Source organism: Fringilla coelebs (genome assembly GCF_963513975.1).
Source record: "Fringilla coelebs genome assembly, chromosome: 1".
In the NCBI taxonomy this organism is placed as follows: Eukaryota; Metazoa; Chordata; class Aves; order Passeriformes; family Fringillidae; genus Fringilla; species Fringilla coelebs.
Window position 1 is genome coordinate 51,908,509 of NC_140028.1, and position 26,813 is coordinate 51,935,321.

Below are 26,813 nucleotides of genomic sequence, written 5' to 3' on the forward strand. Positions count from 1 at the left end.
CCAACTCTGTCAGTCACAATGATTGTACGCTTTTCTCTCCCTAAAATGCATATCAACATCAGCAGTGTAAATGACTTGCGTATAATTTGAAAAATGTATATATTTCTTTTTCCTCTAGAAACCCATGTAGTTCCTGATTTTTTGCTGTTTGCTGTTTCAGCACGTAAATCTCATCTATTTACTCTTGATTTTGAGGAAATTTTCAGTCTGTATAAAGGTGCTTCCAGATATTGTAGAGCTAAACATAAATGAATAGCCAAGATTTAACATTTTTTTCTTATAGTCATTTTGTCTGTCTCATATTTGTCAGTCATAGTATGTGGCTAATGAATGAAGAATGAGTTATTTTATTTACATGAACTGTGTAGTGTCACTAAATAGGATTTTCATTGCTAGCTTTGTCATAATCAGTGCACCTAAAAACAGTGCAAGTTTGTTAAAAAAATCCCTTGGGTTTACTTAAGATTGAGATTTTCATTGTAAAAGTAGTTCTTTTATGTAAGAGGAAGGAATAGAGGAAGGGAGGAGACAGAGAATGAGGCTTCTGGAATCATACAGAATCACTAAAGTTGGAAAAGACCTTTAAGACCAATGAGTCCATTAATGTAGCATAGCCAAGTCCACCATTAAGCATGTCCCCAGGTGTCATTTCTGCATGTCTTCTAAACACCTCCAGGTAACTCCACCCCTTTCCTGGGGAGCCTTTTCCAGTGCTTTACAACATTTTCCATGAAGAATTTTTTCCTCATATCTGATCTTAACCTCTCTTAGAGCAACTTGAAGCCATTTTCTCCCGTCCAGTCACTTGCTGCCTGTGAGAAGAGGACAACATCCACCCAGCTCCAGCCTCCTCTCAAGAAGTTGTAGAGAGCAGTAAGATCCCCCCAAGCCTTCTTTTGTCCAGGCTAAAGAACCCCAACTCCCTTACCTTCTCCTCGTAAGCCTTATGCTCAGCTCCCTTGCTCTTCTCTGGACATCTTCCAGCACTTCAATGTCTTTCTTGTAGTCAGGGGCCCAAGACTTAACACAGCACTCAGAGTGTGGCCTCACCAGTGCCAAGTACAGGGGGACAATCACTGCTCTGGTCCTGCTTGCCACACTACTTCTGGTACAGGCCAGGATGCCACTGGCCTTCTTGGCTACCTGGGCACATGCTGGCTCATGTTCAGTTGCTGTCAGCTACCACTTCCATAAGAACACTTTTGACCCACTCTTCCTTCAGCCTGTAGTTCCTCTTGTAGTGCTGTCTGGGATTCCCAGATCCTTAATTTGGTTTCCTAAATGCATTTTGAATCAATTGAATTAGAGCTGTATGATTTCTAGAAACTCAAATTACTTTTTGTTCCCTGTGAAAATGCCTCATTTGTTTTTTCTATGTCCAAATGGTGATGATTTGTAACTAAAGGAGGAAAAAATTATTTTTAAGGGCTAGTAAGAAGAAAAGGTACCCTTGATCTCCCATCAGTCTTGCTCATCTCAGAGGTGCACTGTCTCTTGAAAGGTGTCCTTATGTGTTTCTAATGCTCAGAAGAGCTCTTATTCATAGGCTGTAACAAACTGCTCTGCATTTTAAAATGCTGCTTCCAACCTTCTTCTTCAATGGTCATAAGGTTATAGGTCCAAGTTTCAACTCACCCCTGTGAAGTAAGGCACCTGCTGAAATGATAAAGCACAATACTTGTCGCAGACCCTTTTACAAGAGAGTGCTGTGAGTTGTTTCCACAGTAGCTAGCTAACGTCATCATGGCTCTGAAGAGCAACAGGCAAAAGTGTTGAAGGGCAGAATACGAAAATGGTCACAAAAAAGGCAGTGGAGAGAAAGCATGGATTCACAGAGAGAACAGTCAAAGGCCAAGGGTGAGCAATGGAGACAAAGAAAATAATTAGTGCGAGCTTAATGAATGAGGAGGGAATTGGAAGGGTCTCGACTCTGGAATATGTAGGGAAAATTAGTATCTCCCAGTGATGAGGAGGGTAAATATAATAAGACAATGCATGACAAACTGAAAAAAGCATGTATCAGATTAAAGCACAAATGGCAGAAGGTTATTCTGCTATTTCAGATGCAATATGAGAAATGTGGCTGCCAGAGAGGGTGTCATTTATCCAGGATAACTGGCTTCAGAAACCAAGAGACTGAAGTCATGTTTTGATAGTACAATGGAGACAGAGAAAACTAGCTTTGGTAATAGGCTGAGTGTACAGGGGCTTAGAGGGGCATTGATGTTGGGGTACTTAACCTCTTTCTTGCTCTGTGACAAGAATTGTGCTTTTTCCTTGTGGACTTCTGCCTATGTTAACAATAAACTGTAAGGTCTGTGGCTTAAAATGAGTGTCTGTTGTCTGGCCCTAAACGTGTGCTTGTTCATTTTTGGGGGGTATTTTTTCCTCTTCTATTATGTAGAAGTAATTATTTATTCATTGTTTTTATTAAACTTTAATAAACACACGAGAAACTAGCTCACATTTTGGTTGAGACGTGTAGTAACTCCTTTACATCTTCATCTGCTTGAAGATAACAGATGAAACGCAGGCTACTACTGGAAATTAAGGCTATAAATTTACAGGTAGGGATTTCAGTCTAATCAATATTTTGCTGATAATGATAACAATCTTATGAAATACGTTGGCTTTAAGATGGAAAATCAATGTTTAGACATGAAAAACAGGTGTCAAGTTTGACAGTGGCATTGCTGTCAGTATCTGGAGGAGAGCGGATTAAGTCAGTAAGCAGAGCAGTAATTCTGTCAAATACAGTATATGAGAAACTAATGAAGGAGTTAGAAACAGTGGTTCTTGCTTATGAGCTTTATTCCTTCAGTAATATGTTCATCTATTTTTGGTTTTATCTTACATCCCTTATCCCTCTCTTTTCTTTCAAGCTGCAATTAAGAATACAAAATGCATTCTCTCTACTTCAGTCAGTCTCTTCTGTATTGTGTTCTGAGAGCTGAAATTGTTTAATTGTGACATAAGGAAAGCATTGCATTGTGTTTCAGTGTTCCTAACAGTGACTGCTTTAAAGAGAACCAGAGCAATGTGGTCATGCAAACAAATACTCCAAGATTAAAAAAATGTTGAGAGACAGAAAAGGAGAACACAGGTAGGATAAATCCAAACACATTTCTTGATCAAATCCACTAGCACTAACAGGAAAAAAAGAGTTCTAAACATGTAATTTGCAATCAAAGATAAGAACAAGTATTGTATTAAATTAAGTAGGAAGCTTTCCTCTAGTGTATAAGAAAGCTCTGATTCTGCAGTGTGTTTTCCTGTACTACTTCAATTTTACCTGTCTACCAGGGAGCATTTTAACAGAGAGGGAGAGTCAGTATAAAACATCTTTGCTGTTAGTTACACCTCCTAAGCTTTGGAAATAGTTCAAATAACATGCTGAAAGCACACTGGCTGATGAAAAAAATATTGTTCATAATCATGCTAATACAGAAATAATGGCATCATTTTGTAAAAGGTCTCCAAATTCTGCAGCTCTTGTAATGTGGAGAGTTCAGATCTGGCACCAAGTAACAATGGTCACTGTAGATCAGGTGCTCACATTACACTGCGAGCTGCTCACCTTTGGATCTGTCTTTCCTTCACTTGCCAAGTCTCACTTCTTCTCTCCTCTTGTGACAACAGGAGCCACTCCAGCTCACTACCAGCTCTCAGTGTTGCCAGATGCATCAGCAGCTGCTGCAACTCTCATCTGCAAATTGTGGGGTATAGCAACACCATGCTGTTTCTCTGTGAACAGTTAGAAGATGTCAGTCATGCTCGCCGCTTACAACCAGCCTGGCTGTGCACTTGCAGTGCCTTGAAGCAGGCACACTTGACCTTTAATTCTAATTATACCCTTTTAGTGACTAAACCACAGAGTCATGATATTTTAGCAGAATTCTTCTTGCAAAAGCAAAGCAAGATGTAGTAAAAATGCAGAGCTGATCTCTGCCTGAGACTCCACATGTTGCCTGATAAAAACTGGCCTGGGACCAGGAGTTAGAGTATTCCTGTTTTTTAAATGAACCAGAAACTATTGATTGCTTTTCTAATCTAAACTGCAAATAAATGAGAAGCTTTTGCCATAGATGCTATGTCTTCATACAGACCTTTAGTTAGGCCCCTGACTCACCTTATTTCATAATAGTATTTTAGCTGAAAATAAAGCAATGAGGCTTTTTAGCAATTCTCACCTTGTATTTCTAGGTATCATTAGCTAGGCAGTGAACTGCTGGGGGAAGCTCTACAATGGACTGAAAAGAGAGAATATGCTCATATTTCTATGCCTTCTAGAAAGAAATCAGTGTATTCCAGGAATTGTCTTTTCCTGATAAATGCATGCAAAGCAAAGATTGTGCATAGGGAATGAATACTGTATTCAATTATTGTAGCTTTATGGCATTAGCTGCAAGCAGTGATAATGTCCTTTTGATACTCCACTTAGGATCTTAGACTCCCTGGAGAACCTAGACATCCATCAGGAAATCTTAGGCTTCAGCGTTCTTTGTTCATTGCTGTTTCATTTTCCAGTAGGGTGATCTGTAAAGTTAATGTCCTGGTTTTTATCACATGTGGAAGCCATATGATTCATGTAGATTAAATCTTTTGCCCAGTGGATACATGTGGATCTGATTTTTCATCTCAGAGTGGATATTAAGAGCTGAACAAATGGTCTCCACTTTGCCAGCCTTCTACCTTGCAGGAACATGACCAAGGAAAACTGTCTTGTTCACAGACATTGAATTACTCCAGGAAAATGTCATGACAGATTTTAAGACTAAATTTGTCATCAGTCTGGTAGGACAGGCTCATTGCTTGACAATCACAACAGCCTAGTTGCCAGATGGATTTTTGAGGCTTGTGCTGCGTGCATTCCAAATCCTTGGGTTATGGTTGGTTTCCTGACAGAGTTACCAAAACATGACCTTGGAGCATTTGCAAGCCAGAAAGATCATTATCAACAGATCTACTATGAATCCATTTGCTAGGAATCACAAATTTGTCAAAGAAAGCAAGTCAGCAAAGCTTATGAGGACTGGAGAAAATGTTTTCCCAGGCAGAGATGTCTCCCAGTTGTATTTACAGACTAAATCACCTGCCAATATTATTTCTTCAACAAGGGGAAGGTAGGTCTGTGCAGGCTTCTCGTTATTCCTAAAGATGGGCGCTGTAGTCAATGCTTTCATTAGATAGGAAATGCTTTCATAGTTCTTTTGAAAGAATAAACCAATGATGCATAATAAATAGCATAGCCAAATTGTATTACTCCTGAAAACATAGAAATTAATGGATAAACCAGAAACTGTGTGCTCAAGCCTTAGGTCCCCACATGTTAAATGCTTGTGCATTATTTTGAATGAAAACGTTGCTCAGATGTAGTGCTGTTCTATATCACAGGCTATACCTACCCAGGTTTTAAGGCACAAACCCTTCTTTGTGTACTTCTAGGGTTTTACAAAACATCCAAAACATACCACAAAAATCATGGAAACTTTTCGTTTTGTGAGATCTGTGTAGTCATCAAATAATTAATGACAGTGGATCTTGTTGTTTTTAATCACTCAGGATATTGGTATGAAAGCATAAAGAACCCTCATGTGGAGTGAAGAGAAAACATTAAGTGAAAATATGTGCTTAACAAAAAAAATGAAATTAATTGAAAATCTTTGAAATGTACTGGTTTTCTTTAGGATTTGATTGCCTCAGGTCTGCTGTATCAGTGTAGGACAAGAACCTCCAGTCTTCCATCTTCTTACTTTACAGCTAGTAGGTGAACAGTCTACAAGCACCTTGCAGATACCCTAGGCAATATGCTTGGGTTGGCTTTGTAACATTGTAATTTGTCTTTTGTTGAAAGGATAGATTTATTTCGTTTGCAGTCAGGTGGCCGATTCTGCCCCCTGGTTGTGTACATTAGGTATCAGGCTGCCCGACCAAAAATGACAGAGTGTGTTTTACTATGGGCAATGTTTTACTATAATGCAAGATTGGAATGTTAGCCTGTGGTCACAAGGTGAGCCATTTGCCATATAATGAAGTTGTTTTTGTTTTGGATGCAAGTGAAGCAGGTACTTTTTAGAATGTAGAGTCATTTGAAAAGGAAAGGAAAGCTTAAAAATTACCAGCTCCACTTTGCCCTGTGCCTCAAGCCATGAATGTTTGATTTATACGAAGGACTTTGGCTCTTCTTCCACCTCAGATATTGCATTATATGAGTTACATTTTCTATTTCCACAATGTTATTGTAAAAATACTTTATCTAGAAAAACAAGCTCAAAGCGAAATGCAGTGACCATTCCCATCATAATGAGTGTACAGATTGTGCTATCCATATACTTCTCTGATTGGAATAATTGCTAAGTAAAGGTGGTAATTAAAGTTCTTTTTTCTTTTTTTTATCTTCTAATTTTTCATGGTTCTTCTGTATAGAAAACTTTTTTTTCTCCTCCGGAATGTTGCCAGCAGCTTCCATTCCTTAAACTACAGCCTTGTCTTTGCTGCTGCTTAAGTTCTGCTCAACAGCAAGCATGCTCTCCCCTCTAAGTGCTGAAAGCAGTGTGAGCTGCCCCTCCCTGCCCAGCACATGGGAATGTCTCCTCCTGTCATTGCAGCTTTTCTGGCCAGTTGTGCCTGGACTGCCAAGGACTGGCTGTGAACTGCAGTCTGCAGTGACTTAGGACAGTTTTGTAGACCAGCTGTCATGCAAAGAACTCAGTTTTTTTCACCAGATATGCCTATTAATAAACATCTCATATGAGATCACAGCCATAAACTTAATGGGAGTCAAGAACAGGAATCCTGTATTTTGTGAAATTGTGCTATTGCTAAAAGAATGTTTCACTGTTCTGATCTAAGTCCTGCTAGTACTCCCTCCTTGCTCCAGTTTGCATCTTCATGCAGTGTGTGATTTTTCTTTACTTTCTTTCCATAAATTATGTAATGATCTGCTGCTCTTTAAGTTAAAAAACCCATTTATTAACTATTTTGCCTATTTCCAAGAAAGCAAATGGTACTAAATTTTTAAATACACCTTTTCTTATATTACTTAATAATTGGGCTCAGGATAAAAGTTAATGTACTGACATGGCTTCACTTAAATTTTGGATATGTGGATATATTTTAAAGTGAAGCAGCAATCATTAGTGTTACCATATGGACTGCCAGACTTAAATGCATATAAAAATATATTTACACAGGAGTGAGATATCTGTAGATAACTGCTGAATTTCTCTCCTGGTGGACAGGCAACTACATCAAAACCTCAATGTAATATCTAAGGCATACACAAGAGAACCACAAGAGAGCTGAAATGGTTACCAGCATTGTTTGTGCAATTCTGCAGCTTTATTGAGAAAGAATAAAATTCTTTAATTCTTGCATTTAAATAAAGGAATTTGGCATTTTTAGTGTAGTCTGTTGCTGTCACGGTTTTTTGTCCCTGTTACATTTTCATGATGGCTTTTATATGTACAGTTATCTTTATAATGATTACTGAGTGTTACATCGAGAGGTCTCTATTAGTCAGTGGTTTTGGTAGATTGTCTTCAGAATGTTTCAGATGCTCTTCTTCATTCTTCCTTAAAATAAATGGAGAAAGTTTAAACCAACTATGAGGAATTTTATTTCAGGATATTTCAGACAGTGCCTTAGGCAAAAATAAAATACTTTGTATATATATAGAACAGCCGTCCTGCACGTATTTCTTTTGTCTCCATAGTATTGCTATATTTATTTTGTTGTCCATATGCTTCTCTCTTGACTTAAGAGATAGTTTTCCTGATCATTATGTAGAACTATTTCTGTTATTAAAAATTGAAATGAGTTGCAAATTCTTTTGAATCTAATGGGTTTGTTTGAATTTTAAATAGCTTTTCAGTTGCACCGAGAGCAAAATTGTTTTAACAGCATGCAGTCATGTAGGTAATCGTATGACCTGCTAAACATATGGTAAAAATAATGTGGCCATAGTTACAAGCATTAGACTTTACCTTTATTAAGAGATTCTAGCAACATCATAAACAACAGGATTGAATCTTGAGTCATTTGTTCATGCCTTTGAAAACTATAGATGGAATTATTGCCTTATTTTATGTGAATTCATGGGGCTAAGTTTGTATGGACTGTGATTAATGCCTGTAAAGTTGCCAGGAGCTTCCTAGGGTTTGTACTGCTGGTTGTACCTAACTTCTTCAGTGTGTTTTTAATCTTGTTACTGCAAATTTATCAAAAAAATATTTGGATAAGTGATTTGGCATGAACTTGTAAAAATGCATGCTTTATACTTCCCTGTGCTAGAAAGGAAAATCACCATAATAATAAGTTCAGATTTTAAGCTTTCTGTTTGTGGTTTTAAAGCTCTCTTACAATATTTAAGGTGGCATTGCACAGCATCTATAAACACTACCTGTTTTTGTCTTTCACCTACAGATTGCTATATAGTGCTTCCCTCCAGTGACAGGTGACATTTTGAGCCAAAGACTGATTCAAATAATCAACCTTTGTCTTATTCAGCTGCTTTCTCATATGCCCTGAATCTGCTAAGCTAAACTGTCAACTGGTACCATGAGGACACTTCCTGATGAGACATTTGGTACTTCTGCTTCTTATCAGGGAGTCTGGTAAATTTGAAGATTTCACTAAATATCTCTGCAAGCTGTAGGAATAACCAATGGTTTCCAGCATCCTTGAGGTCCCTCATTATCCAACTATATGTCTGTCTGCTGTGGGTCCCCCACGCTTCCTGTAGGCAGCTGAGAATAGCTGAAGCCTCTCTTCCAGTCTCCACTTCCTGCTGCATTTTGCCAAGGGCAGTGGAGAGAAATGAAGAAAACCAAAAGTGTGTTTTCCTGTTTGTGTCAACCAGCAGCTTTTACCACACCTGTCACTCAGAAAACAAGACAGCAAGGATGGAAGTTCTTGGGATGCCTCTAAAGCATAGGACATGTCATAATATTTGGTGTAAGCACAGGGATGTCTGATAATGCTATGGTAAACATCTCTCCCAGGGCATTTGCATGCTCAAACAGTCCTAAATGGGAAGGATGACAGGATATCATCCTGAATATTGATAGGAGGTTAAACTTACGTGTTCCACTCTCTTGGTGTTAGTGGAAGTGTGGTATTTTGCTTTGAGTCGCAGTTTGGTATTTGATGGGAAACTTGAGAACACGTGAGACTTGTCTGTGTTAACTGCTTTCCCCTACCAGGAGTATGTCATCCACACTCCTGTCCAGCTAAGGCAAAACTTTGCTGACTTGCTTTCTAATGGTCCTCAGATATGTCTGGGAGCTTTTCAGGTCTCCTTGCTGTAGGTGGGATCCCCCATACAGGGGTCCTGTGCACCATATGATCCTGTGGGGAATTGCTGTTCTGCAGCATGCTGGAAAGGGCAGGGCATACATGTCTTCTGAACTTGCAGATCTTTCTTCAGTGCATTGGGAAGTTTTGCTGTGACAGCCACATGTCATGCCTGTGCAGTGGCTGAATTCACTCATGAATTCAGGGAGAAAACTACACTTGGGCTTGCAGAAACACTTCTCTTATTTTAGCTCAAAATTGAAAGCAGATTTTCTCCAGGGATAGTCTTGCCATATTGAACAACTGTAACACTTCCAAGAATTTATCTTTTTTGTTACTGGCAGAAGCCAGTGTTGGAAGTTTCAGATCAGCGGCTTAAATCAAGAATGCTTTTATACCATGCTAGACATTATTATAAAAATCAGCATAGAAGTGGTTCCTTGCTGTTGCCTGCTGAGTTTTTTCTTCTGTCTTCTAAGCAAGGACTGCAGTATGAGGGACCAGTCCCTCAAACCCCTGTTGACTTGTATTCTTTATGGTAGTATTAGATGTTCAGTTCAGTGAAAAAGCTGAAGTGAATTTACATACTTCTGAGCTGTCGTGTGACCACCCTCTACTTTAGCTAGTAAAAGAATGATTTTTTTTTAATTGTTTTGGTGATGTGGTATTTTCCCAGTTAGGAACAGTCTTGTATTAGAATACTTGTAAATATGAATTGAGGTAGTGAAATCTTCATTTAAACAAAGGGAAAGAAAAATTCTAGTAAAAATATTCTTAGACATCTAACAGTAATTTGCTTTAAGGCTTCTTGAAAGTTTTGTCCATGAATACTCCTGTTTAATTTAATTCTTAATTAAAATCATTACTCTGTGGCATATCTAACTAATTGTTTAGCAAGAGTAAAAAATGTCTGTGTCTTAATAATTTTCCAGACTTAACGAGCTGTAGTTATCAGAAGAAAGATGTTCTTTCTTGGGTACTTCCTTTTCATATGTCTTGAGTAGTCTTTTGTAATTTTAAAAAATAATATTGTTTTAATTACTACAGTTACATGCTGCTAGTGCTGATAGAATTTAAAACGACTGCTTTCTGCTCCAATACTTAATCCACAGTGTGAATTCATCAAAAATTAAAGACAAAAAAGATTTTGTAGTACAAAATTTCTTTTCTATTCTAGGCTGCTATCTGTGGAGGCCTTGATACTGTGTTCTTCACTCAGGGAACACTCACTATACCTGAATGCAACTGAAAATACCCAAAATACCAAACTAATCTGTGGTGGGCTGACCTTGGCTGGCTCTGGCCGCCCAACGTGTTGCTATCTCAATGTCCACGTGTTGCTATCTCAATGTCCTTCCTCAACAGGTTGAGGGATAAAATAAGATGGAAAAGGTCATGCATCAAGGTAGAAGTAGATCTCTTGCCAGTCACCATCAGACGCAAAACACACTCAACTAGGGAAGAGTGAATATGATTTTTTGTGATTTGAAATAGACTTGAGTGGTGAGAAGCAGAGACAAATGGAAACAGTGAGGTTACCCATCCTCAGAGCCGTGTCCTGCAGTGTGTTGGCTGCAGCCAGCTGGAGCCTGGCAGCTCCTCACAGAGGCCACCCTACAGAACCTCTGCCAGCACCTGGGCAGCTGCACCCTGGACACCATCCTAACTCACCTGTTTTATGGTTTGGGAAAGGTTCTCACCAGTTTAGTGCCTCCACCAAGACTTTCCAAAGCCAGACCCACCTTCTCCTCCACCTTCCTACTCCAGGGATTTGAGAATTGGAGGCACAAAAAGTAAAAATCAGGCTTTTGTGTGGGTTGGTAAGTGCCTTCAGCATTTGAATAGCTGAAGATACCCTGATCTTCATGTTGCTTTTCTTTCAGCTTTCAGAGAATACTGGAAAAGTAACACTATCTCCTTCCTATGTAACACCAGTGAAGCTGGTGAACAGTCTAGAGCACATATCTTAGGAGGAGCTGCTGAGGAAACTGAGATAATTTAGCCTGGAGAAAAAGCAGCTCACTGGGGACATTATCCCTCTTTACACTTACCTGAAACAAGGTTTTAGGGACGAGGTTTCAGTCCCTTCTCTCAGGTAATGAGTGACTGGACAAGGGGTAATGGCCTCACATTGCTCCAAGGAAGGTTTATATTGGATATCAGGAAAAAAAAATTGAGAAAGGATTATCAAGCCCTGGAAAAGGCCGCCCAGGGAAGTGATGGAGTTACCATCCCCAGAGGTATTTAGAAGACATGTAGATGTGGCACTTGGGGATGATGTTTAGTGATGGGCTTGGCAGTGCTCTGATTAATGGTTGGACTCAGTGATCTAAAAGGTCTTTTCCAAAGTTAACATTTCTATGATTCTGTTTATGATTCTATAAATATCAAAGTACTTCACGAACAGAGGATTTAGTTATTTAGATTGGAGTTATTGAATGGGATTTCTGTGATCTTACAGTGATAAGTACCTAAGTCAGAAATTGAGCCGAGGTTTCAAATTCTCCAGTGCGGGGATCTTTCCATTAAAACTTACCTCTGTGGATAATACTGATCCACGCAGACATTAGGTGATGGATTGGATCTGGCAAACAAGCTTTTGAGGACTTTGAGTCTGTCATTTTATCTTTCTGTGATTTTTTTTCCATTTTGTCTGTGTGGTTTACCTTTGAGATCCAGTCAGTAGAACCTCACGGGATTGTTTCCATCTGCTCTGCACTGGTAGCTATGTGACCTCAAGTGCTGTGTGCATTTTTGGGCACCACTATGTAGGAAAGATACTGAGCTATTAGAGAGTGTCCAAAGGAGGACACTGAAGGGAAAGCCATAAGGGGAACGTCTGGGGTCTCTCTTCCACCTGGAGGAGACTGAGGGGAGACCTCATTGCAGTTACAGCTTCCTTGTGAGGGGAAGAGGAGGGGCAGGCACTGATCTCTGCTCTGTACTGGCCTGACAGGACCCAAGCAAAAGGCCTGATGTTGTGCCAGGCGAGGTTTAGGTTGGATATCAGGAAAAATTTCTTCACTGAATCAGTAGTTAGGCACTGGAACAGGCTCCCCAGGGAAGTGGTCGCAGCACCAAACCAGACAGAGTTAAGAAGCATTTGGACAGTGCTCTCAGGCACAAGGTGTGACTCTTGGGGCGTTGTATGCAGGGCCAGGAATTGGACTAGATTATCCTTGTGGGTCCCTTCCAATTCTATGATTCTATGATTTAGTACAGCAAAATAAATTAATATTTATAATTCCTTATTAATGGCTCCTTTCTGTTTTTGTAGATTACCTATTGGAAATGGAGTTCTGAATATCGCAGTCCTTATTACAAGTCAATGAAATTATTTCTTCTTACAGAAACAGTTTAAAATGCAGTTATTCTACTGGCAGGCTTAAAGAAACATAAGCCAGATGCTCAATTATCAAGAAATTTCTAGTTTAAGTTGGTTATACATTATAAGAATATTTCTAGATTTTGTGTGCATATATGTACTAAATCCAGCAAACCATTTTTATTTGCATGTAGATTACTGACAGAAAAATAAGCATCATCATAATTTAAGATTATAGTAGGCGACCCCTGCACCATTCTGCAAATTCAAAAGCAGCAGCTCTTCTATTGTTGCCTTCTCATTTCGTTCAATTATGAGTTACAATAAGAGCTTATATTTTCTATCATGCAAATGCAAATTTTGATACTTAAAATGTATGGTTTATATCTTTCTGAATATTTCCTGTTTTCTAAAACTGCTTTAAAACTTTATTTTCACTTTTAAATAAGGACATCTCTGTGGCTATTCATTGACCTAAAATTCTGGGAACTGCTGGTTTTGAGATGGTGCTCATTGCTTTCTTTAGGTTTGGATTTTATGGTTTTTGCTTCCTCTTTACTCTCTTCCCAGTTTTGTTAGAAAAAGCATGCTGAAAGATTAAAATTTCGGAAACTCTGAGCACTTCAAAAACTCTGCGTAACTTATTATCCTGAATTTTTCAGTTTCATAATTGGGATAAAGACAGGGCAAAGCTGGCAATGAGAAATTTCTGTGCTTGGAAGAAAACTGCATGATTTATAACAGATGTCATCAATTTATAAATTCAAATTAGAGTAGCTTACGAATAGTGACTATACTGTATTTGTTTTCTATTACTTGGTGTATGACCTTTTTCAGCATAGGAATTATTTTCCATTAGTTCAGTTCAATTGGAGAAAAACAGTGCTTAATGGACTTTGAATCCCAAGTCATTGGTGATGAAATTGGAAAGTTTTCAGATTTATTTAATTGCTGTCATATGCAGTTCTGTAATTTGTCACACCAACTTGTATCTGATGCACTTTTACTCTGTTTTCCTTGCATTGTGTGGTAAAATTGGGATACAGGGCTCCTGAGTGATCTGCAAGAGTGATCTGGTTCTGTCTCAACAGAAAAGAAACTGCCTGTCGGACCAGTGAAACTGTAATCTCGTCCTGGCCCCTCTCCTTTGTTCATGTTCACAGGTACTTTAGCAACCTCCCATCACCTCTGCTTTCCTGAATATTTGATGGCTGCTTTGTGCTCTTCCATGTCAGTTATGGTTCTGGCATAAATGCACAGGTTCTTTAATCCATTTGACAGGACCAAGTTTAGAGGAGGGGAAGGAAGCAAAAGGACGTAGCCAAATGCAAAGTGATGTGTAGAGTTTAAAGCAAGGGATGCTGCAGGCAACAGAGGGAAATGTAGTCCTGATAAATGTTTAATCTTTAGGACTAGAGAAAGGAAATAAACAAAACAGGCTTAAGATCATGTATGGAAATAAAGCATGGTTTAAAGGAAATTAACAGCACAGGCTTGACTAATATGTGATACACATTACACAAAAGCATATTTATTTTCTTCTTTAAATCCCATGCTTGTGTTTGTTTATCAGTATTTTTTAATCATATATTTCTGTATTGAGGCAGATATCAAATTCCCAGGCATATAAGTTTTTGTGGGAATCTTAGGACTCTGTTAAATCTTAAAAATAATTAACTTCAGAGCAGTTTACCATCCAGTACACCCCCTTTTCCCAGATGTTCTCCTTTCTCCTCCACTGGCAGTTTATTTTCTTACTAAAATGTATCATTAACAATGATGGGCTGATTTCTTCTGTGTTTCATGCTTCAGTATAACAATACAAATTCCCTTCATCAGCATGCATAGTTTCTTATGTTTGCTTTTTATGGAGAGTGGCATAGCAAAGAAGACTGGTGGTAAATAACTTCTTGATCTGTCAAAGCAAAATTCAAAGACATCTTCCAGAGAGGGAGCAATGTGTGGCATTTCTTGAAGTATCCTCTAGATATAGCAGGAAAAAAAAAGATTGAATATATTAAACCAATAATTCAAGAGTGTATCCTCTTAATGTAGGGACTTTTGAATGACTTTAATTTATAAAATACTATGTATAGTTGAATGTTGCAACTGATACTGAAACCAAATGTTTTAGTTAGTGACAGTATCGAAGACAAAGATGACATTTGAGATTGTGGGTGAAAAAACATCTTAAATTACTCAGTAGCTAGTAACTACTCGGATTTGGATGAAGCTCCTGTAAAACTCCTGAGGATGGACCTAACATGAGGATATGTATCCAGAGTGAGTTGCAAATGTGAAGAAGATTCTTTTGGGAAGTGAGTCCTGTCACAAATTAAACAGATGATCTTATCAACTTTGCAGTTCTTATGTGTTTATAGTAGTTAGCACATAATAGTGTAGTAGGAAGACAGAGTATTCTGTTCCCCTTTGACGTGTATATAAGCTCAAAGTTTCGTTTACCAGTTGTTACAGAGAATCTGATTCATTTATCAGGTTTATGCATTTGAGAGTTATTTGTCAGAACTGATCTCACTGTACATCATTTGGTTAAGGTTCATTGCACATGTCAGATTAGAAAGAATGGTAAATACTCTTTTTAGATGAGTAACATTGATTGGTGGCATTTTCTCTTCTACGTAGATTTATATGACCATGTTGTCCTGTCATCAAGGTTCAACCTGGGTTCTGTTTTCAATCCCCAATTTAGCTACCAATGCTGTACGTAACAGCTCTGAAGTAATGTGATTTGTCAGTGCTGATAGGCCACAGTGATAACCACAACACGCTGCTACATCTTATTCTGACTGATCTGGGAAACAGCATTGCCCATTTATTCTTTTGTGCAATATAATAAACAGTCTCTGGGCTTCTACATTCAGAGCAGGTATTGAACAGCTGAAACCTTCACTAATTTTCACAATGGTTTATCTTTTCTCTGGTTGGCTTTAGGGGTAACTCAGGCAGCTGTACCATAAAATGTAAGGAGTTTGAGCGTGCTAATCTGTCACACAGCAGAGCAACAGTGTATGGCTTTGCCATTAGTATTAGTCACACTCAGAAGGTGACTGGGGCACTGTAAAAAATACATGTGCCTTATTAGCCTATGGAGAGAATGGTTTAGCATCTTACAATGCACTAGATGTATTCCAGCCATTTCTAGGAAAATGGGTTAGAAAAATTCTTCTGAATTCTTCCCTCACACTATAACTTCTAAATGTTTATAATGTTCTCCTGGGTTCCCATTTCTTGAGCAGTGAATAGGAGTGTGTGTTACATTAATGTAATTTCCCCTGCTTACAGTGTGTGGTCAAATTGTGTCTGTTGTTCCCATGAATATGCTTAATTATGAGCCATCCACCTGCACCATCCCTTAATATATCTGAAAGTTTATGTATCAACCCATGAAACCAGATGGTTTTACATTCACTGAACACAGTTCTGTGTCGTGATAAATGTGTAAAGGAGGTGGTCACAAAAGCAACTCCTCAGGCCTTCAGCTTCCTTTGTGTTGCCTGCATCTTCTCAAATATGAGCAGCATTTGTTCTGCATTCTGTATGAATTGTTCTGTAAATCTGTGCCAGCTTCTGAAAGGTCCCACTGGTGTGGAGGTGCATATCTGCCTAAGTATGTTTGCGTCAGATCAGCAGATGATGACGTGCTGTGTTAAAAGTGATGGAGAAGCGATAGAAAAGGACAGTAATGACACTGTAAAGCACTCATGTGGTAACTCAGTCAAAGGGTTAAATTTAAATGCCTGTGATAGAATCAATTGAGAGGGACAGTATACACATCACAGCTCATTTGACTTCAATTTTCCTCAAAAATCATTCTGATCCAGCATCTATCAAAGGTAGGTCTATCAAATGTACTTTCTACAGGAAATAGGCACTTTATTTGCCATCTTACCATGGTAATTCTTCCAAGAGTTATTTGTCACCACCTTTTAATTCTTGATTTACATATTCATGGCAGTTCCTGGGGTGAAGTTGGGATAAATTGTTACTGCCATGTATGTGAAATGGAAAGTATATGTCTGCGCTCTTCATTTTTCATTCCTCAGTTAGATGTGTGCTTTCTTCATGCAAAAAGAAAGAATATCTTAAGAACACGTGCTTGTCTGTCTTTCAAACTCTGTAGAATTAGCTTGTCATGAAATATAAAACTAATGTGTAGTTGTAAAAACCACTGCCAGCATTTCCCTCACTAGTGGCTGATGGCTAAGAAGATTTAGAAATGAAAGGGGTTATTATAAAGTGATTACTGAATAGCTAGGTATGTCATTTTAAACAAGCAACTAAAATCTGTGTTGCAGATTTGGAATGTAATCTTGTTTGTATCATTCATACTTAAAATCTGATTTTGATTGTGGAGGAGTAATCATGTAATGTAGGTAATTTGACAAAAATATATCAAATGATGGTTTTTTTCATACCTTATTTAAATGTATTAGAATTTAAATGATTTACCATTCAGTGTATACCTATAAAATGACAACATAAAGAAATATTAGATTCAATTTACATGGGTTCAGATTTAAATTTTACTATAAAGTGAACTATTCATATCAGCCCTCTCTTGAAAGAAAATTTTTAATAGAAACCAACATTTCAAAATGTTATTACCTTTTAAATGATGTAATAGATGATTAAAAGGGTGTTATTGATGATTAGACCAATATATTTTGCTACTGTGAATGTCAGCCTGAAGACATAGGCCTCATAGAACATGTGTAGCTATGAATTGGAGGAGAGATAAAAAGTTAAGAAAATTTCTCATGCATGATTTTATCACTCATTCATGTTTCTGTGTCAAGTGCTTGTAATAATATATTACTAAAAGCTTAAATCAAATTCCTGATCTGGTTTCAAGCAACAGTGACACTTTTTGTAAACAGTGAGCTGATGCTTTAGATGCTTATTGGAAGCTGCTCTCCATTAATCTTCTATAAGTGGCTAAATATTATGGTTCTCTCCCAACAATTCCTGTATCTTAGCTTGTGTCTCATCTAGAAATAGCACAGAAAAAATTCTCTTAGTGATGATGTGATGCTAGTACTTAGGATCCTTCCTAGTAAAAGCAGACTTCTACTATATCTCACATTTGAATTTGTGAAGTGAGTGAGGGTTCAAGCTGGCTTTTTATAAGAACTTGGCCTATTCATTTTGTTGCTACGAGTATTGTATTGTTTTCTGAGCTCACACATTTTGGAACTAGCTTCTTTTGGCCACAAAGTACAGAGGAAAAAAAGCACATTTCAGTGTTGTGTTCTAATAGGTTAGAAATGTGACTGAGAACTGGGATTGCATGGCTTTTACTGATGAACTGCAACCTTCAGCAGGCAATTCAATTTCTTCTGAGTTTCAGTTTCTTTGTATATAAGCTGGGAGAGCATGCTTTTGTCATACCTGATACAGATACATAAGGTTTACCTACACATTACCCAAAGTATGTAATAAAATCAGTGGAAGCATGGTCTTGCATCTGGTTCCATGCTGAAGAAGAATGGTATTAGCTGTAATATTCTGGCAGCATGGCAGTTTGGGAGATGCTTTGGGAGATGCTGGCTTTTCTCTTTCAGGTGGTAGACTGTTGGCATCTTGACCAGGAAATATAGAGGTTGAGTATGGGCACATGTTCTAAATGTGACTCTTCCAGTTCTCAGATGATGAGAAGTGTTTTAGTCCAGAGAAAGAAAACTGTCTGTGGTAGCAGGTACACTGAGATTCTTTTTTTTTTTTACTTCAGTCTAGTCCTGTTGATACCTTCTCTCTGACCATTGTGACACTGTGGATGCTGATCATGAAAGTAGAGGTGCTGAGGGAAATGTGTGCAGGAGGCTCATTCCTGCTTCTCAGTGCTCTTAAGTTTGCAATAACAAGGGTGCAGAAGGATCCACACAGGCTACTGCACAAAGCTAGTACACTGACTTCAGAGTATGTACATCCTTCTGTTCATCTTCTTTCACTGGCATTGTGACTGTGGAAGACAAAATAATAAAATTGAAAGAATATAATCAAGAATAAGAAAATCTTACTAAAAAGAATACAATGAATGAGAAGCCATTTTGCTCAGAATTGGCACAAACATTCGTAGTCTAGCTTTCAGCATATCTTTTCTTATATATATCTAAGAGACCCTGATTATTCCTTCCTCTGTGGCATTGCAGGTGACTACAGTTTTAGTTTTGCTGTCTCATTGTTCTTTCTTTCATTAGTGCTGAAACTCTACAGGTCTTGCATCCCAACATTTTTTAAAGTGTTAGGGACTGATAGAAGTACTGCTCTTCTGCAGGAGGCATCTGATTTTGCAGATGTAGAAACATTCTTTTGGAAATGTTATTAGGTAGCATTATGAAATATTGGTAGAATTTTAAAACCAATAATTTGGAATCTTTCCAAGAGATACTGTGTATCTTCTGTGGTCTTTCGCAATTACCCGAATAAGCTTAGTAACTGTTGCTGTCAATGTCCGTGGCTGCTCCATGACAGGAAGTAGAGATATTTCGTATGACACCAGTGTTTCACAAATTCACTGTTATTCTGTGCTGGTTTTTAACAGTTTTGGTTGTTTTCTGAATATGCTGTGCTCTTCGATGAGTAAAACGACCAACCTCTAATGCGCCACTCTTAAATCAGAGGTTTTTTCTGGATCTTCAGCAGTTTTGTACACACTGGCAGCTTTGTTTTCATTTTAAAGTAGTTGGACTAGGCAGTACAATCACACCACCATCATCATATTAGGATTTTTGATTCTGTTCGTGAGTCATTTGTCCCTTTGTTTCTTTGTTTGCCCTTTCTTTGTTTGAATACTTTCTTTTATAACTCAAATAATGGACAGTATGAAAAATCATGTGGTTAAAGAGTTCTTTTTCTTCCTCTAATCCTAACTACAAAGCAGTTCTTTGTATTAACAAATCTGACTGAAATAAAAATGTGTTAAAAAACTGTGAAGTTGCACCACCAAAAATCTTGCTCATTGTTTCTTTCATCAACTGCATTCCGCAGTTCTTGGCAAACTGGAATTCAAAAAACCCTGATCTGTTATCATATCAGATAAATCATGTGGCATTTGGAGCAAAGAGCTCTTTTTGAACTTCAATCTGTTGTTAAAGAACTCAGATGAAGAATAATAACAATGTAAAAATCACACAATCGCAGATGAATGTGATCTTTTACAGAACTGTCTTACCAAGCTTGCAAACAGCCTCACATTGTTAGTCATTTGTATATTAGATTTCAAATCAAATGAGGACAAGCCAAACAAGTAAATTATTTTACCTGTATTCTTGTTTTGACTGTAAATGTAGACAAACACGGAGATTTGTTTTCTAGAAACAAACCAAATGTTGTTACTTTGATAGCAGCTGGCTCACAAGCCATGTCTTCTGTTCCCCCCCTTGTGTTCTCCACCACCGTAACGTGCAAGTTCCTTGCAGGCATTCATGAAATTCTGTGTGACACCACTGGATACCGATGCTAGAGTACTGTGGCTCCCACTTTACTCAGAGGGAATTGATGTGAAAAGATGTTAAGTGATTTGAACAAGACTGCTTAGGCAATCTGTGAAGCCTTTACTTCTAATTGTCATTAATTAACTATTATGTTTTAAAAGGCTGTTTTGTGGATATCTTAAATATTCAGTTCTCATTTTATATTTGTTTATTTTCGTGTTCTATCTATCCTCTACTTCCTGTGGAAGGGCAATAGAGTCTGACCTGAAATTTTAGTCCTGAGTGTTGTTGCATAGCTAAACTCCACTAATAGTTTGCCTGGACAAGAAATAAATTCTTAATTCCTATTGTTAGGCACCTTTCAAATAGTATCTAACACAGACCGGATATCTGCAGCCACTGGAGTACCATGGAGGGGCAGAAAATCGCCATTCTTTTCTTGTTCTTATCTCAGGTCTGTGCAGGCTGTGATGAAAAGACAAAACTTCCAGTCTTGAATTTTCATCTTAAGCACAAGTTTTGATGATCAATGACAGGATGCTAAGAATACACCTAAATGTCTCTGTGATTCTGGAATTGAGTTTCTGAAAAAGCATTGTACTTGCGGTAAAAGGTAAAGAGTGAAGTTCCAGAGAAATGAGCTGTGAATTGCAGCTGCGGTGGAAATTGATCCTGTCAGTCTGTGCTCCATATTCTCAGAAAAACAGTGGAGCAGAGAAGGAGGCAAGATCACCGATTAAATGGGATGCTAAAGTGCCAGGGGCTAGAACCAGGCTTGCTGGTCCCTCAGGTCAGAGCTGCAACTGTCAGAATTCACTGCCTGATTCCCTGCTGAACCTGGCAGAAGGAGAGCAGTATGAAAACTGCTGCAGGCACCAGCAGGGGAATGGGTAAAGAACTAGCTGGCTAAGCTTCAGGCTTGACAGGCAGTGTGCTCCTTTGGGAGAAAAACCTCTTCCCTTACGAATCAGGCGGCCTCATTTTCCCCATTTGCCTCATGATTTGTACCAGTAAGGTGTAAGAAAATAGCTGGAGTACCGAGGAGCAGCAGAGGCTCAGTTCACTTACAGTGGGTGGAGAGATCTGACTGTGTAACCTCTGCAGGTGGGCATTTGCCAAGTAAGGAGGAGGCAAAGGCTTAGCAAATAGCACTCATGCTATGAAGTACATATGTTGTATATAGTACAGTTGGTGTGGTTGTTGAACTCCTTATTCTTCTGCTCTAAAATGTGTGATTTCAGCTATGGGCAGCAGCCCTGTGAAATGACACTTCTCTGTGTAGCTATTTTACAAGGTAACAACAACAGACCAACGAGGTAACAACAGCAGACCATTGCTGGGATGACAGCCGTCCCCTTCACAGGGATAGTTAGTGCAAGTCTCCTGAGCACAATAGCAGCATCTCTGAAGGATGCCTACTTCTTCACTTACAGTTGGGAACTCACCAATTTCACCAAGGTTGGGAAAGTGATAAATCCTTCAGAAAATAAAATCAACCAAATGAAGTCATCATGCCCTAGTAATTAATTCAGCTTTCCCTTTAAAATCACAGTCATTAGCTGTCATTCTTTTAGTGCAGCTTAGCAGTTTCCCTTCCCCAAATCTCCTGTGTTCTTCCTGATGAAGAGCATATCCCTTCCAGTATATCAGAAGTGATGTACTGTGCTCTCAGACACACATTAATGATAGATAGATAGATAGATAGATAGATAGATAGATAGATAGATAATCAGATTTTTTTTTTTTTGCAGTTAAGGTGGTTAGGCATCAGAACAGGTTGCCTCAGCAGGTGTTGGGAGTGACAATCCTTCGAGGTGCTTAAGAGGAATCTGGATCTAGCATTGGGTGAGGTGGTTTATTGGTTTAGGGCTTAGAGTGACAGTGCTGTATTGACAGGTGGACTTCAATAATGTTAAAGATCTCTTACAACCTGGATGATTCTGTGATTCTATTCTGTCAAATATTTCCTCTGTCATATACAGTGGTACCACAAGAGAAATTAAATTTAGTTGCTAAATTGATCAAATGGAAATTTTGTTGCACTAACTGCTATTTTTCAGGGCTCTTTTGAGCCACGTGGCTTTTTTAATCCCAAAATTCCATTGTTACCTTGACTTTTTTTTTTTTTTTTTTTTTAAAGTTAAAAGTAGGGCTGTTAAAGCACTCATTAATGACAGGGTTCCTTAGGGCCCTATTAGGTGTGTAATCTCTGAATGAATGGTGGGAAAAAATTTATATGAGCTTGTGTACCTGTCTGATGCTAAGGGGTTACAGAATCAAGTCAGGAGCCGAAGCAACCAGGGTATTGGGCTTGTCTGATGAGCTTTGTCCTTTGAATATCAAGGGAAGCTGTATTATCTCTGTCTTTTACAATCTAAATCCTTTTTTCCCTTGTCTGTTTTGTTGGAGGTGAAAATGTATGTGTCATTCTCATAGATTTAACTAGAGGACTAACTTGTACTTGTTATTAAGGTAACATGACATAAGAATACCTTCCTCCTGGGCAGAAATCTTGGATAGGTTTTGATCCAGGTATTTTGTACAGCCACTCAATTTCTCTTCTAAAATGCTATGAATTAGGTTTATGTCTCTAGTAAAATGATTTCTCAGCTCCCCTGTGAATTTTGTGATGTGCCCACTGTGGAACTAAGCAGGCTGTTCCATATTCTTGCAGCCAGGAGCTTTGTTCAATTGTTTAATGTTGTATGTCAGGGTCACCTCAGTTTTGTTGGTTTTTTATTTCTATTTAGCCCATTCAGATACAATTGCAGTTACATGATATTTTTAAACATCCTCTGCTATTCATCATCTCACCTAAAACAAGAAATTCTTAGAAGCTGGAATGAAATTAAAAAACAAAACAAGAAAACTCATTTTTCATGAAGTTTATATCTGAACTACGCAGAAGTAAATGTTTAGGAAGTCATCAAGTCCATATGCCAGTCCTTGAGGTTTGCTTCATATTAATTTTAATGGTTGTAGCAATAGAAATGTGGCAAAGCCCCCAGGTGCCAGAATTCTTAGCTGGGATGCCTGAGCATGGAAGCAGATAAATGGCTCAATAGCAATTTATCCTTAGTGGGGACATTTTTACCTCTCAGTCAAGTCACTAGAAAGAAGACCAGGATTAGAATTTGATTTGTTTTTCCATTTTTTCACCAATTGCCAAATATCCTGTACTGATTATCAACATTGTTTGACAGTGAAAATTAATTAAAAAAAATTAAAAAGCAGCTGGATGATTTAAAAGGGGAAAAAATAGCCTGCTTTGTAGATGTTAGAACAAGCAATTTCTTAACACCTTTTCTTCAAGGAGTTAAGATGAATAACATCTTTGAACAAATATTTCAAGCATGCAGGGAGTATGGTAAAAAGTAAAAAGATGAAATCCTGTGTAAATTGTTTAGAACATTCCTAGTGAAGACATGTTGATTAATAAACATAAAAGGAGGAAGATGCATATTAATTTGTTTACGTATAAGAGTCTTCTAACTCATTAAAAGTCTTCTAAGTGTTTAACTAGTGAAGCAGTGGATAAAACTTGACATTGTCTTTAATCTTTTTAAAGACTCAAATATGAAAAAACCCAGATTATTGCTTAATATGTATAATAGCTCTGGTATTATAATGACAGTGTTTTGAAAATATGGGGGGGTATTAGCTCAGTGGTTCTGCTGTAATATGGTGGAAATTTTAATTCACTTTTCCATCTCAGTTGCTGTGACCAGTAGGATTCAAGAAAATTTAGATTTATCAACCACCATCTTTGATGCTTGTGTATATATTTTTGTAGTTTTGATTGATGGCTTATTTTCAACTGGGAGATCTCTAGAAAAGCACGGATGCAGGACAATATCTTGTTTATTTTGTATCTTGCTAAACTACTATAACAAACTGAGGTATTTGCACTATTAACAGCTAATGTTTTTGTGGAAATAAAACCTCTATGGTCTATTTTAAAGAAATTGGAATATTAACTTACAGTCCTGAACAAATAGAGATTGAGTAATTGCATTCAGTCTAACTTAAAAACAAATGAATAAGAAATAGCTGAAGAACCATTGAGCCTTTGTATAAACAGTCCTTCAAGAAAATCAAGATATATTTGCAAGTTTACTCTGAACTTACATTTTCTTTTTAGATACTTATTTTGTGCAGGTTTTTGCTCTAAAAGTGTTAATCCAAATAACTTGTGCAAAAGAAATTGGACATGCTTACTTTTTGCAAGCAATGAATAGGTTAAAATGTGTCATTTCAGCTGTATTATGAAATTTGAGTTGAATCATAAGAACTTTTTAGTGTTTTACTTGCTCTTCATTTTTCAGCAGACACTTCTCACTCTTTTCTCCATTTTACCCTGCTTTTTCAGAGACTATACTTGTATTATACTGTGATTCTCTACAGCAATGGATTTCTGTTTCTGCTCATCTGGTGTACTTGTAGAACTGTACAGCTTATTTCCCACATCACTATTCTAATATGAATAAGTAATCACAGCAGAATTGTGTTGGTAATTTTGCAGATCCCATGCGTGGGCCCCGAAGACTGGAGGTTGTGGAGATCAAATCTAGGCAGATCACTATTTGCTGGGAGCCCTTTGGATATAATGTCACACGTTGCCATCGCTACAACCTCACAGTCCATTACCGCTACCAGGCTGGAGGACAGGAGCAAGTGAGAGAGGAGGTCAGCTGGGATACAGAAAGTTCCCATCCCCAGCACACAATTACCAACCTATCGCCATACACAAATGTCAGCATCAAATTGGTGTTGATGAATCCCGAAGGACGGAAAGAAAGCCAAGAACTTGTAGTGCAAACTGATGAAGATGGTGAGTGTTTGTATTTACATATACATGGTACATGATCTGATAGTATAAATTTTCTGGATAAGTGCGTGTTCTACTTTCACTAAAATTTGTAACAGCCTTTCCACCAACCTCACCAATTTTAGAAGAGTAAAGCTCCATTATTAGAGTGATCTTTCACATAACCTATAACATGCCACAGTAGTTGAATCATTTCATCCTAAGATTTGTACCTTCTGCTTGAACTATATTCTGCCTCTCTAAAGTTGCAGTATTGGTTTGGAGAAATTCTGGGTGATTGTCAGCAGTATCCTCATGGAAGCTCCTCTGCTGAATGATGTGCTCTGCATTTAATATTTGTTCTTGATTTGCAGTTTCAGTTTCACTGTCTTTGGCTTTCTAACCACTAGACACTGTTAGTTGGTATTCCGACACTACATTCCATATGCAGGCATTGAAATATACAGATATTCCCTCTGTTTTAATAATTTTCAACTCCCATAGCGTTTTCAGATCTCTTTTAAAAATATTCTATTTTGATTATTAATAAAGATATTAAATAATAAATAATGAAATTAGCTAATATCTTTTTTGAGGCAGACACAGTAGAATTGGGTAATGTGTCTCTGCAATGGTCTAATAATGTTGCATGAAAAGGTTATACCTTCCTCCCAAGTTTTCTGTGATATTATTTTGATTACACATGCAGAGCAGCTCTGTTAGCTACCATACCAAAATGCGACTTCCTTGTTCAATTGGTCATGCACCAGGAATCGGTTTCACCTTTCTAGAATACTCTGTGCTGATATATAGCCCCTTACAAACGTACCTTAGTTTTTTTGACCTTGGTTTTGTTTCTTTTAAACGGACACAGTTCAAAGGAACCTTGTCAAATGACTTGGCATTGCTTTTTATCACAGATCTGTCTACCTTCCATTTTTATCGTCTGAAATCTGAACAGGAATGGATTTGTGTTTTCTTCCTGATCAATGATAGATTTCCTTAAAACATTATGGAAATATTTCTAGTAAAAACTTCAGCAGTGATGAGCTCCTTTTATAATAAATACTTGAAGTCTGTCATTTAAGGCTATTAAATTATTTAATACATGCTGTATTGGTTTTATGTAGTACTAATTTCTAATCAAAATATATGAGGGAATAAATTAAACAATTTAGGAATATATAGTTACTAATGCAACATTTTCAGCAAAGCATAACTAACAAAAAGAAATGTTTAATTAGAATGAATTGTGCTGTCATGCTCTAAATTTAATTCAGTTCAATTGTAGGATGACAACTCTAAAGAGCTTAATGTTGTCTGGGATGTTTATGTATTTTATTTAAAATTTCTTGGTCCTGTCCCTCTGGAACTGCTATTTCAGGACCTATTAAAAACCAGGGTCACTGTCTGAGAGAAAACCTTGGAAAAAATTACAACTTTTTAGTGTACTGTACGCATTCAGCAAGATATCTAAGTCTGAAAGTTAAACAACATACTGACCCAAATGATCATCATAATTTCCTAATTCACATGATCTTGTTGGTTTGCAAGGGACTTCCAGAGCTCATTTAGTCCAACCTTCTGCTTACAGAAGATCAGGTGATAGCAGAATGCTCAAGGCCTTGTACAGTTGAGTTTGAGTACATCTCTAGGTGACCTCTGCCAGTGTTTGAACCTGCTCTGTATGGCACAGCTGCTCAGGGTTTATGACCTTCAGATAATTTGAGAGGTTATCACAGTGCTTTGTTCTACTTCCAGCTTATTTACACAATATTTAATTCCTCTTCCTTTACACATAAATCATTAATCTCATTATTCGCAATGAGTTTTGCCAGTTCTCCTACTTGGAAACAAGGTTTAGTTCCCAGAATTAAGGTTGCCCTAAAGGTGTCGTCGTACTGGCACACAACGGACTCTTAAGTGAGTTCAG

At 37.8% G+C, this 26,813-nt stretch overlaps 1 protein-coding gene across 10 annotated transcripts in view; it reads left to right on the forward strand.

Moving 5' to 3' along the window:
* PTPRM (protein tyrosine phosphatase receptor type M) overlaps window positions 1-26,813 on the forward strand; it is a 437,545-nt gene that overhangs the window by 200,325 nt on the left and 210,407 nt on the right. For all 10 annotated transcript variants that reach the window (XM_084219928.1, XM_084219932.1, XM_084219926.1 and 7 more), the window contains exon 8: window positions 24,596-24,904. In XM_084219928.1, the coding sequence (XP_084076054.1) occupies window positions 24,596-24,904 (309 nt within the window). The remainder of the gene's footprint in view (window positions 1-24,595; window positions 24,905-26,813) is intronic.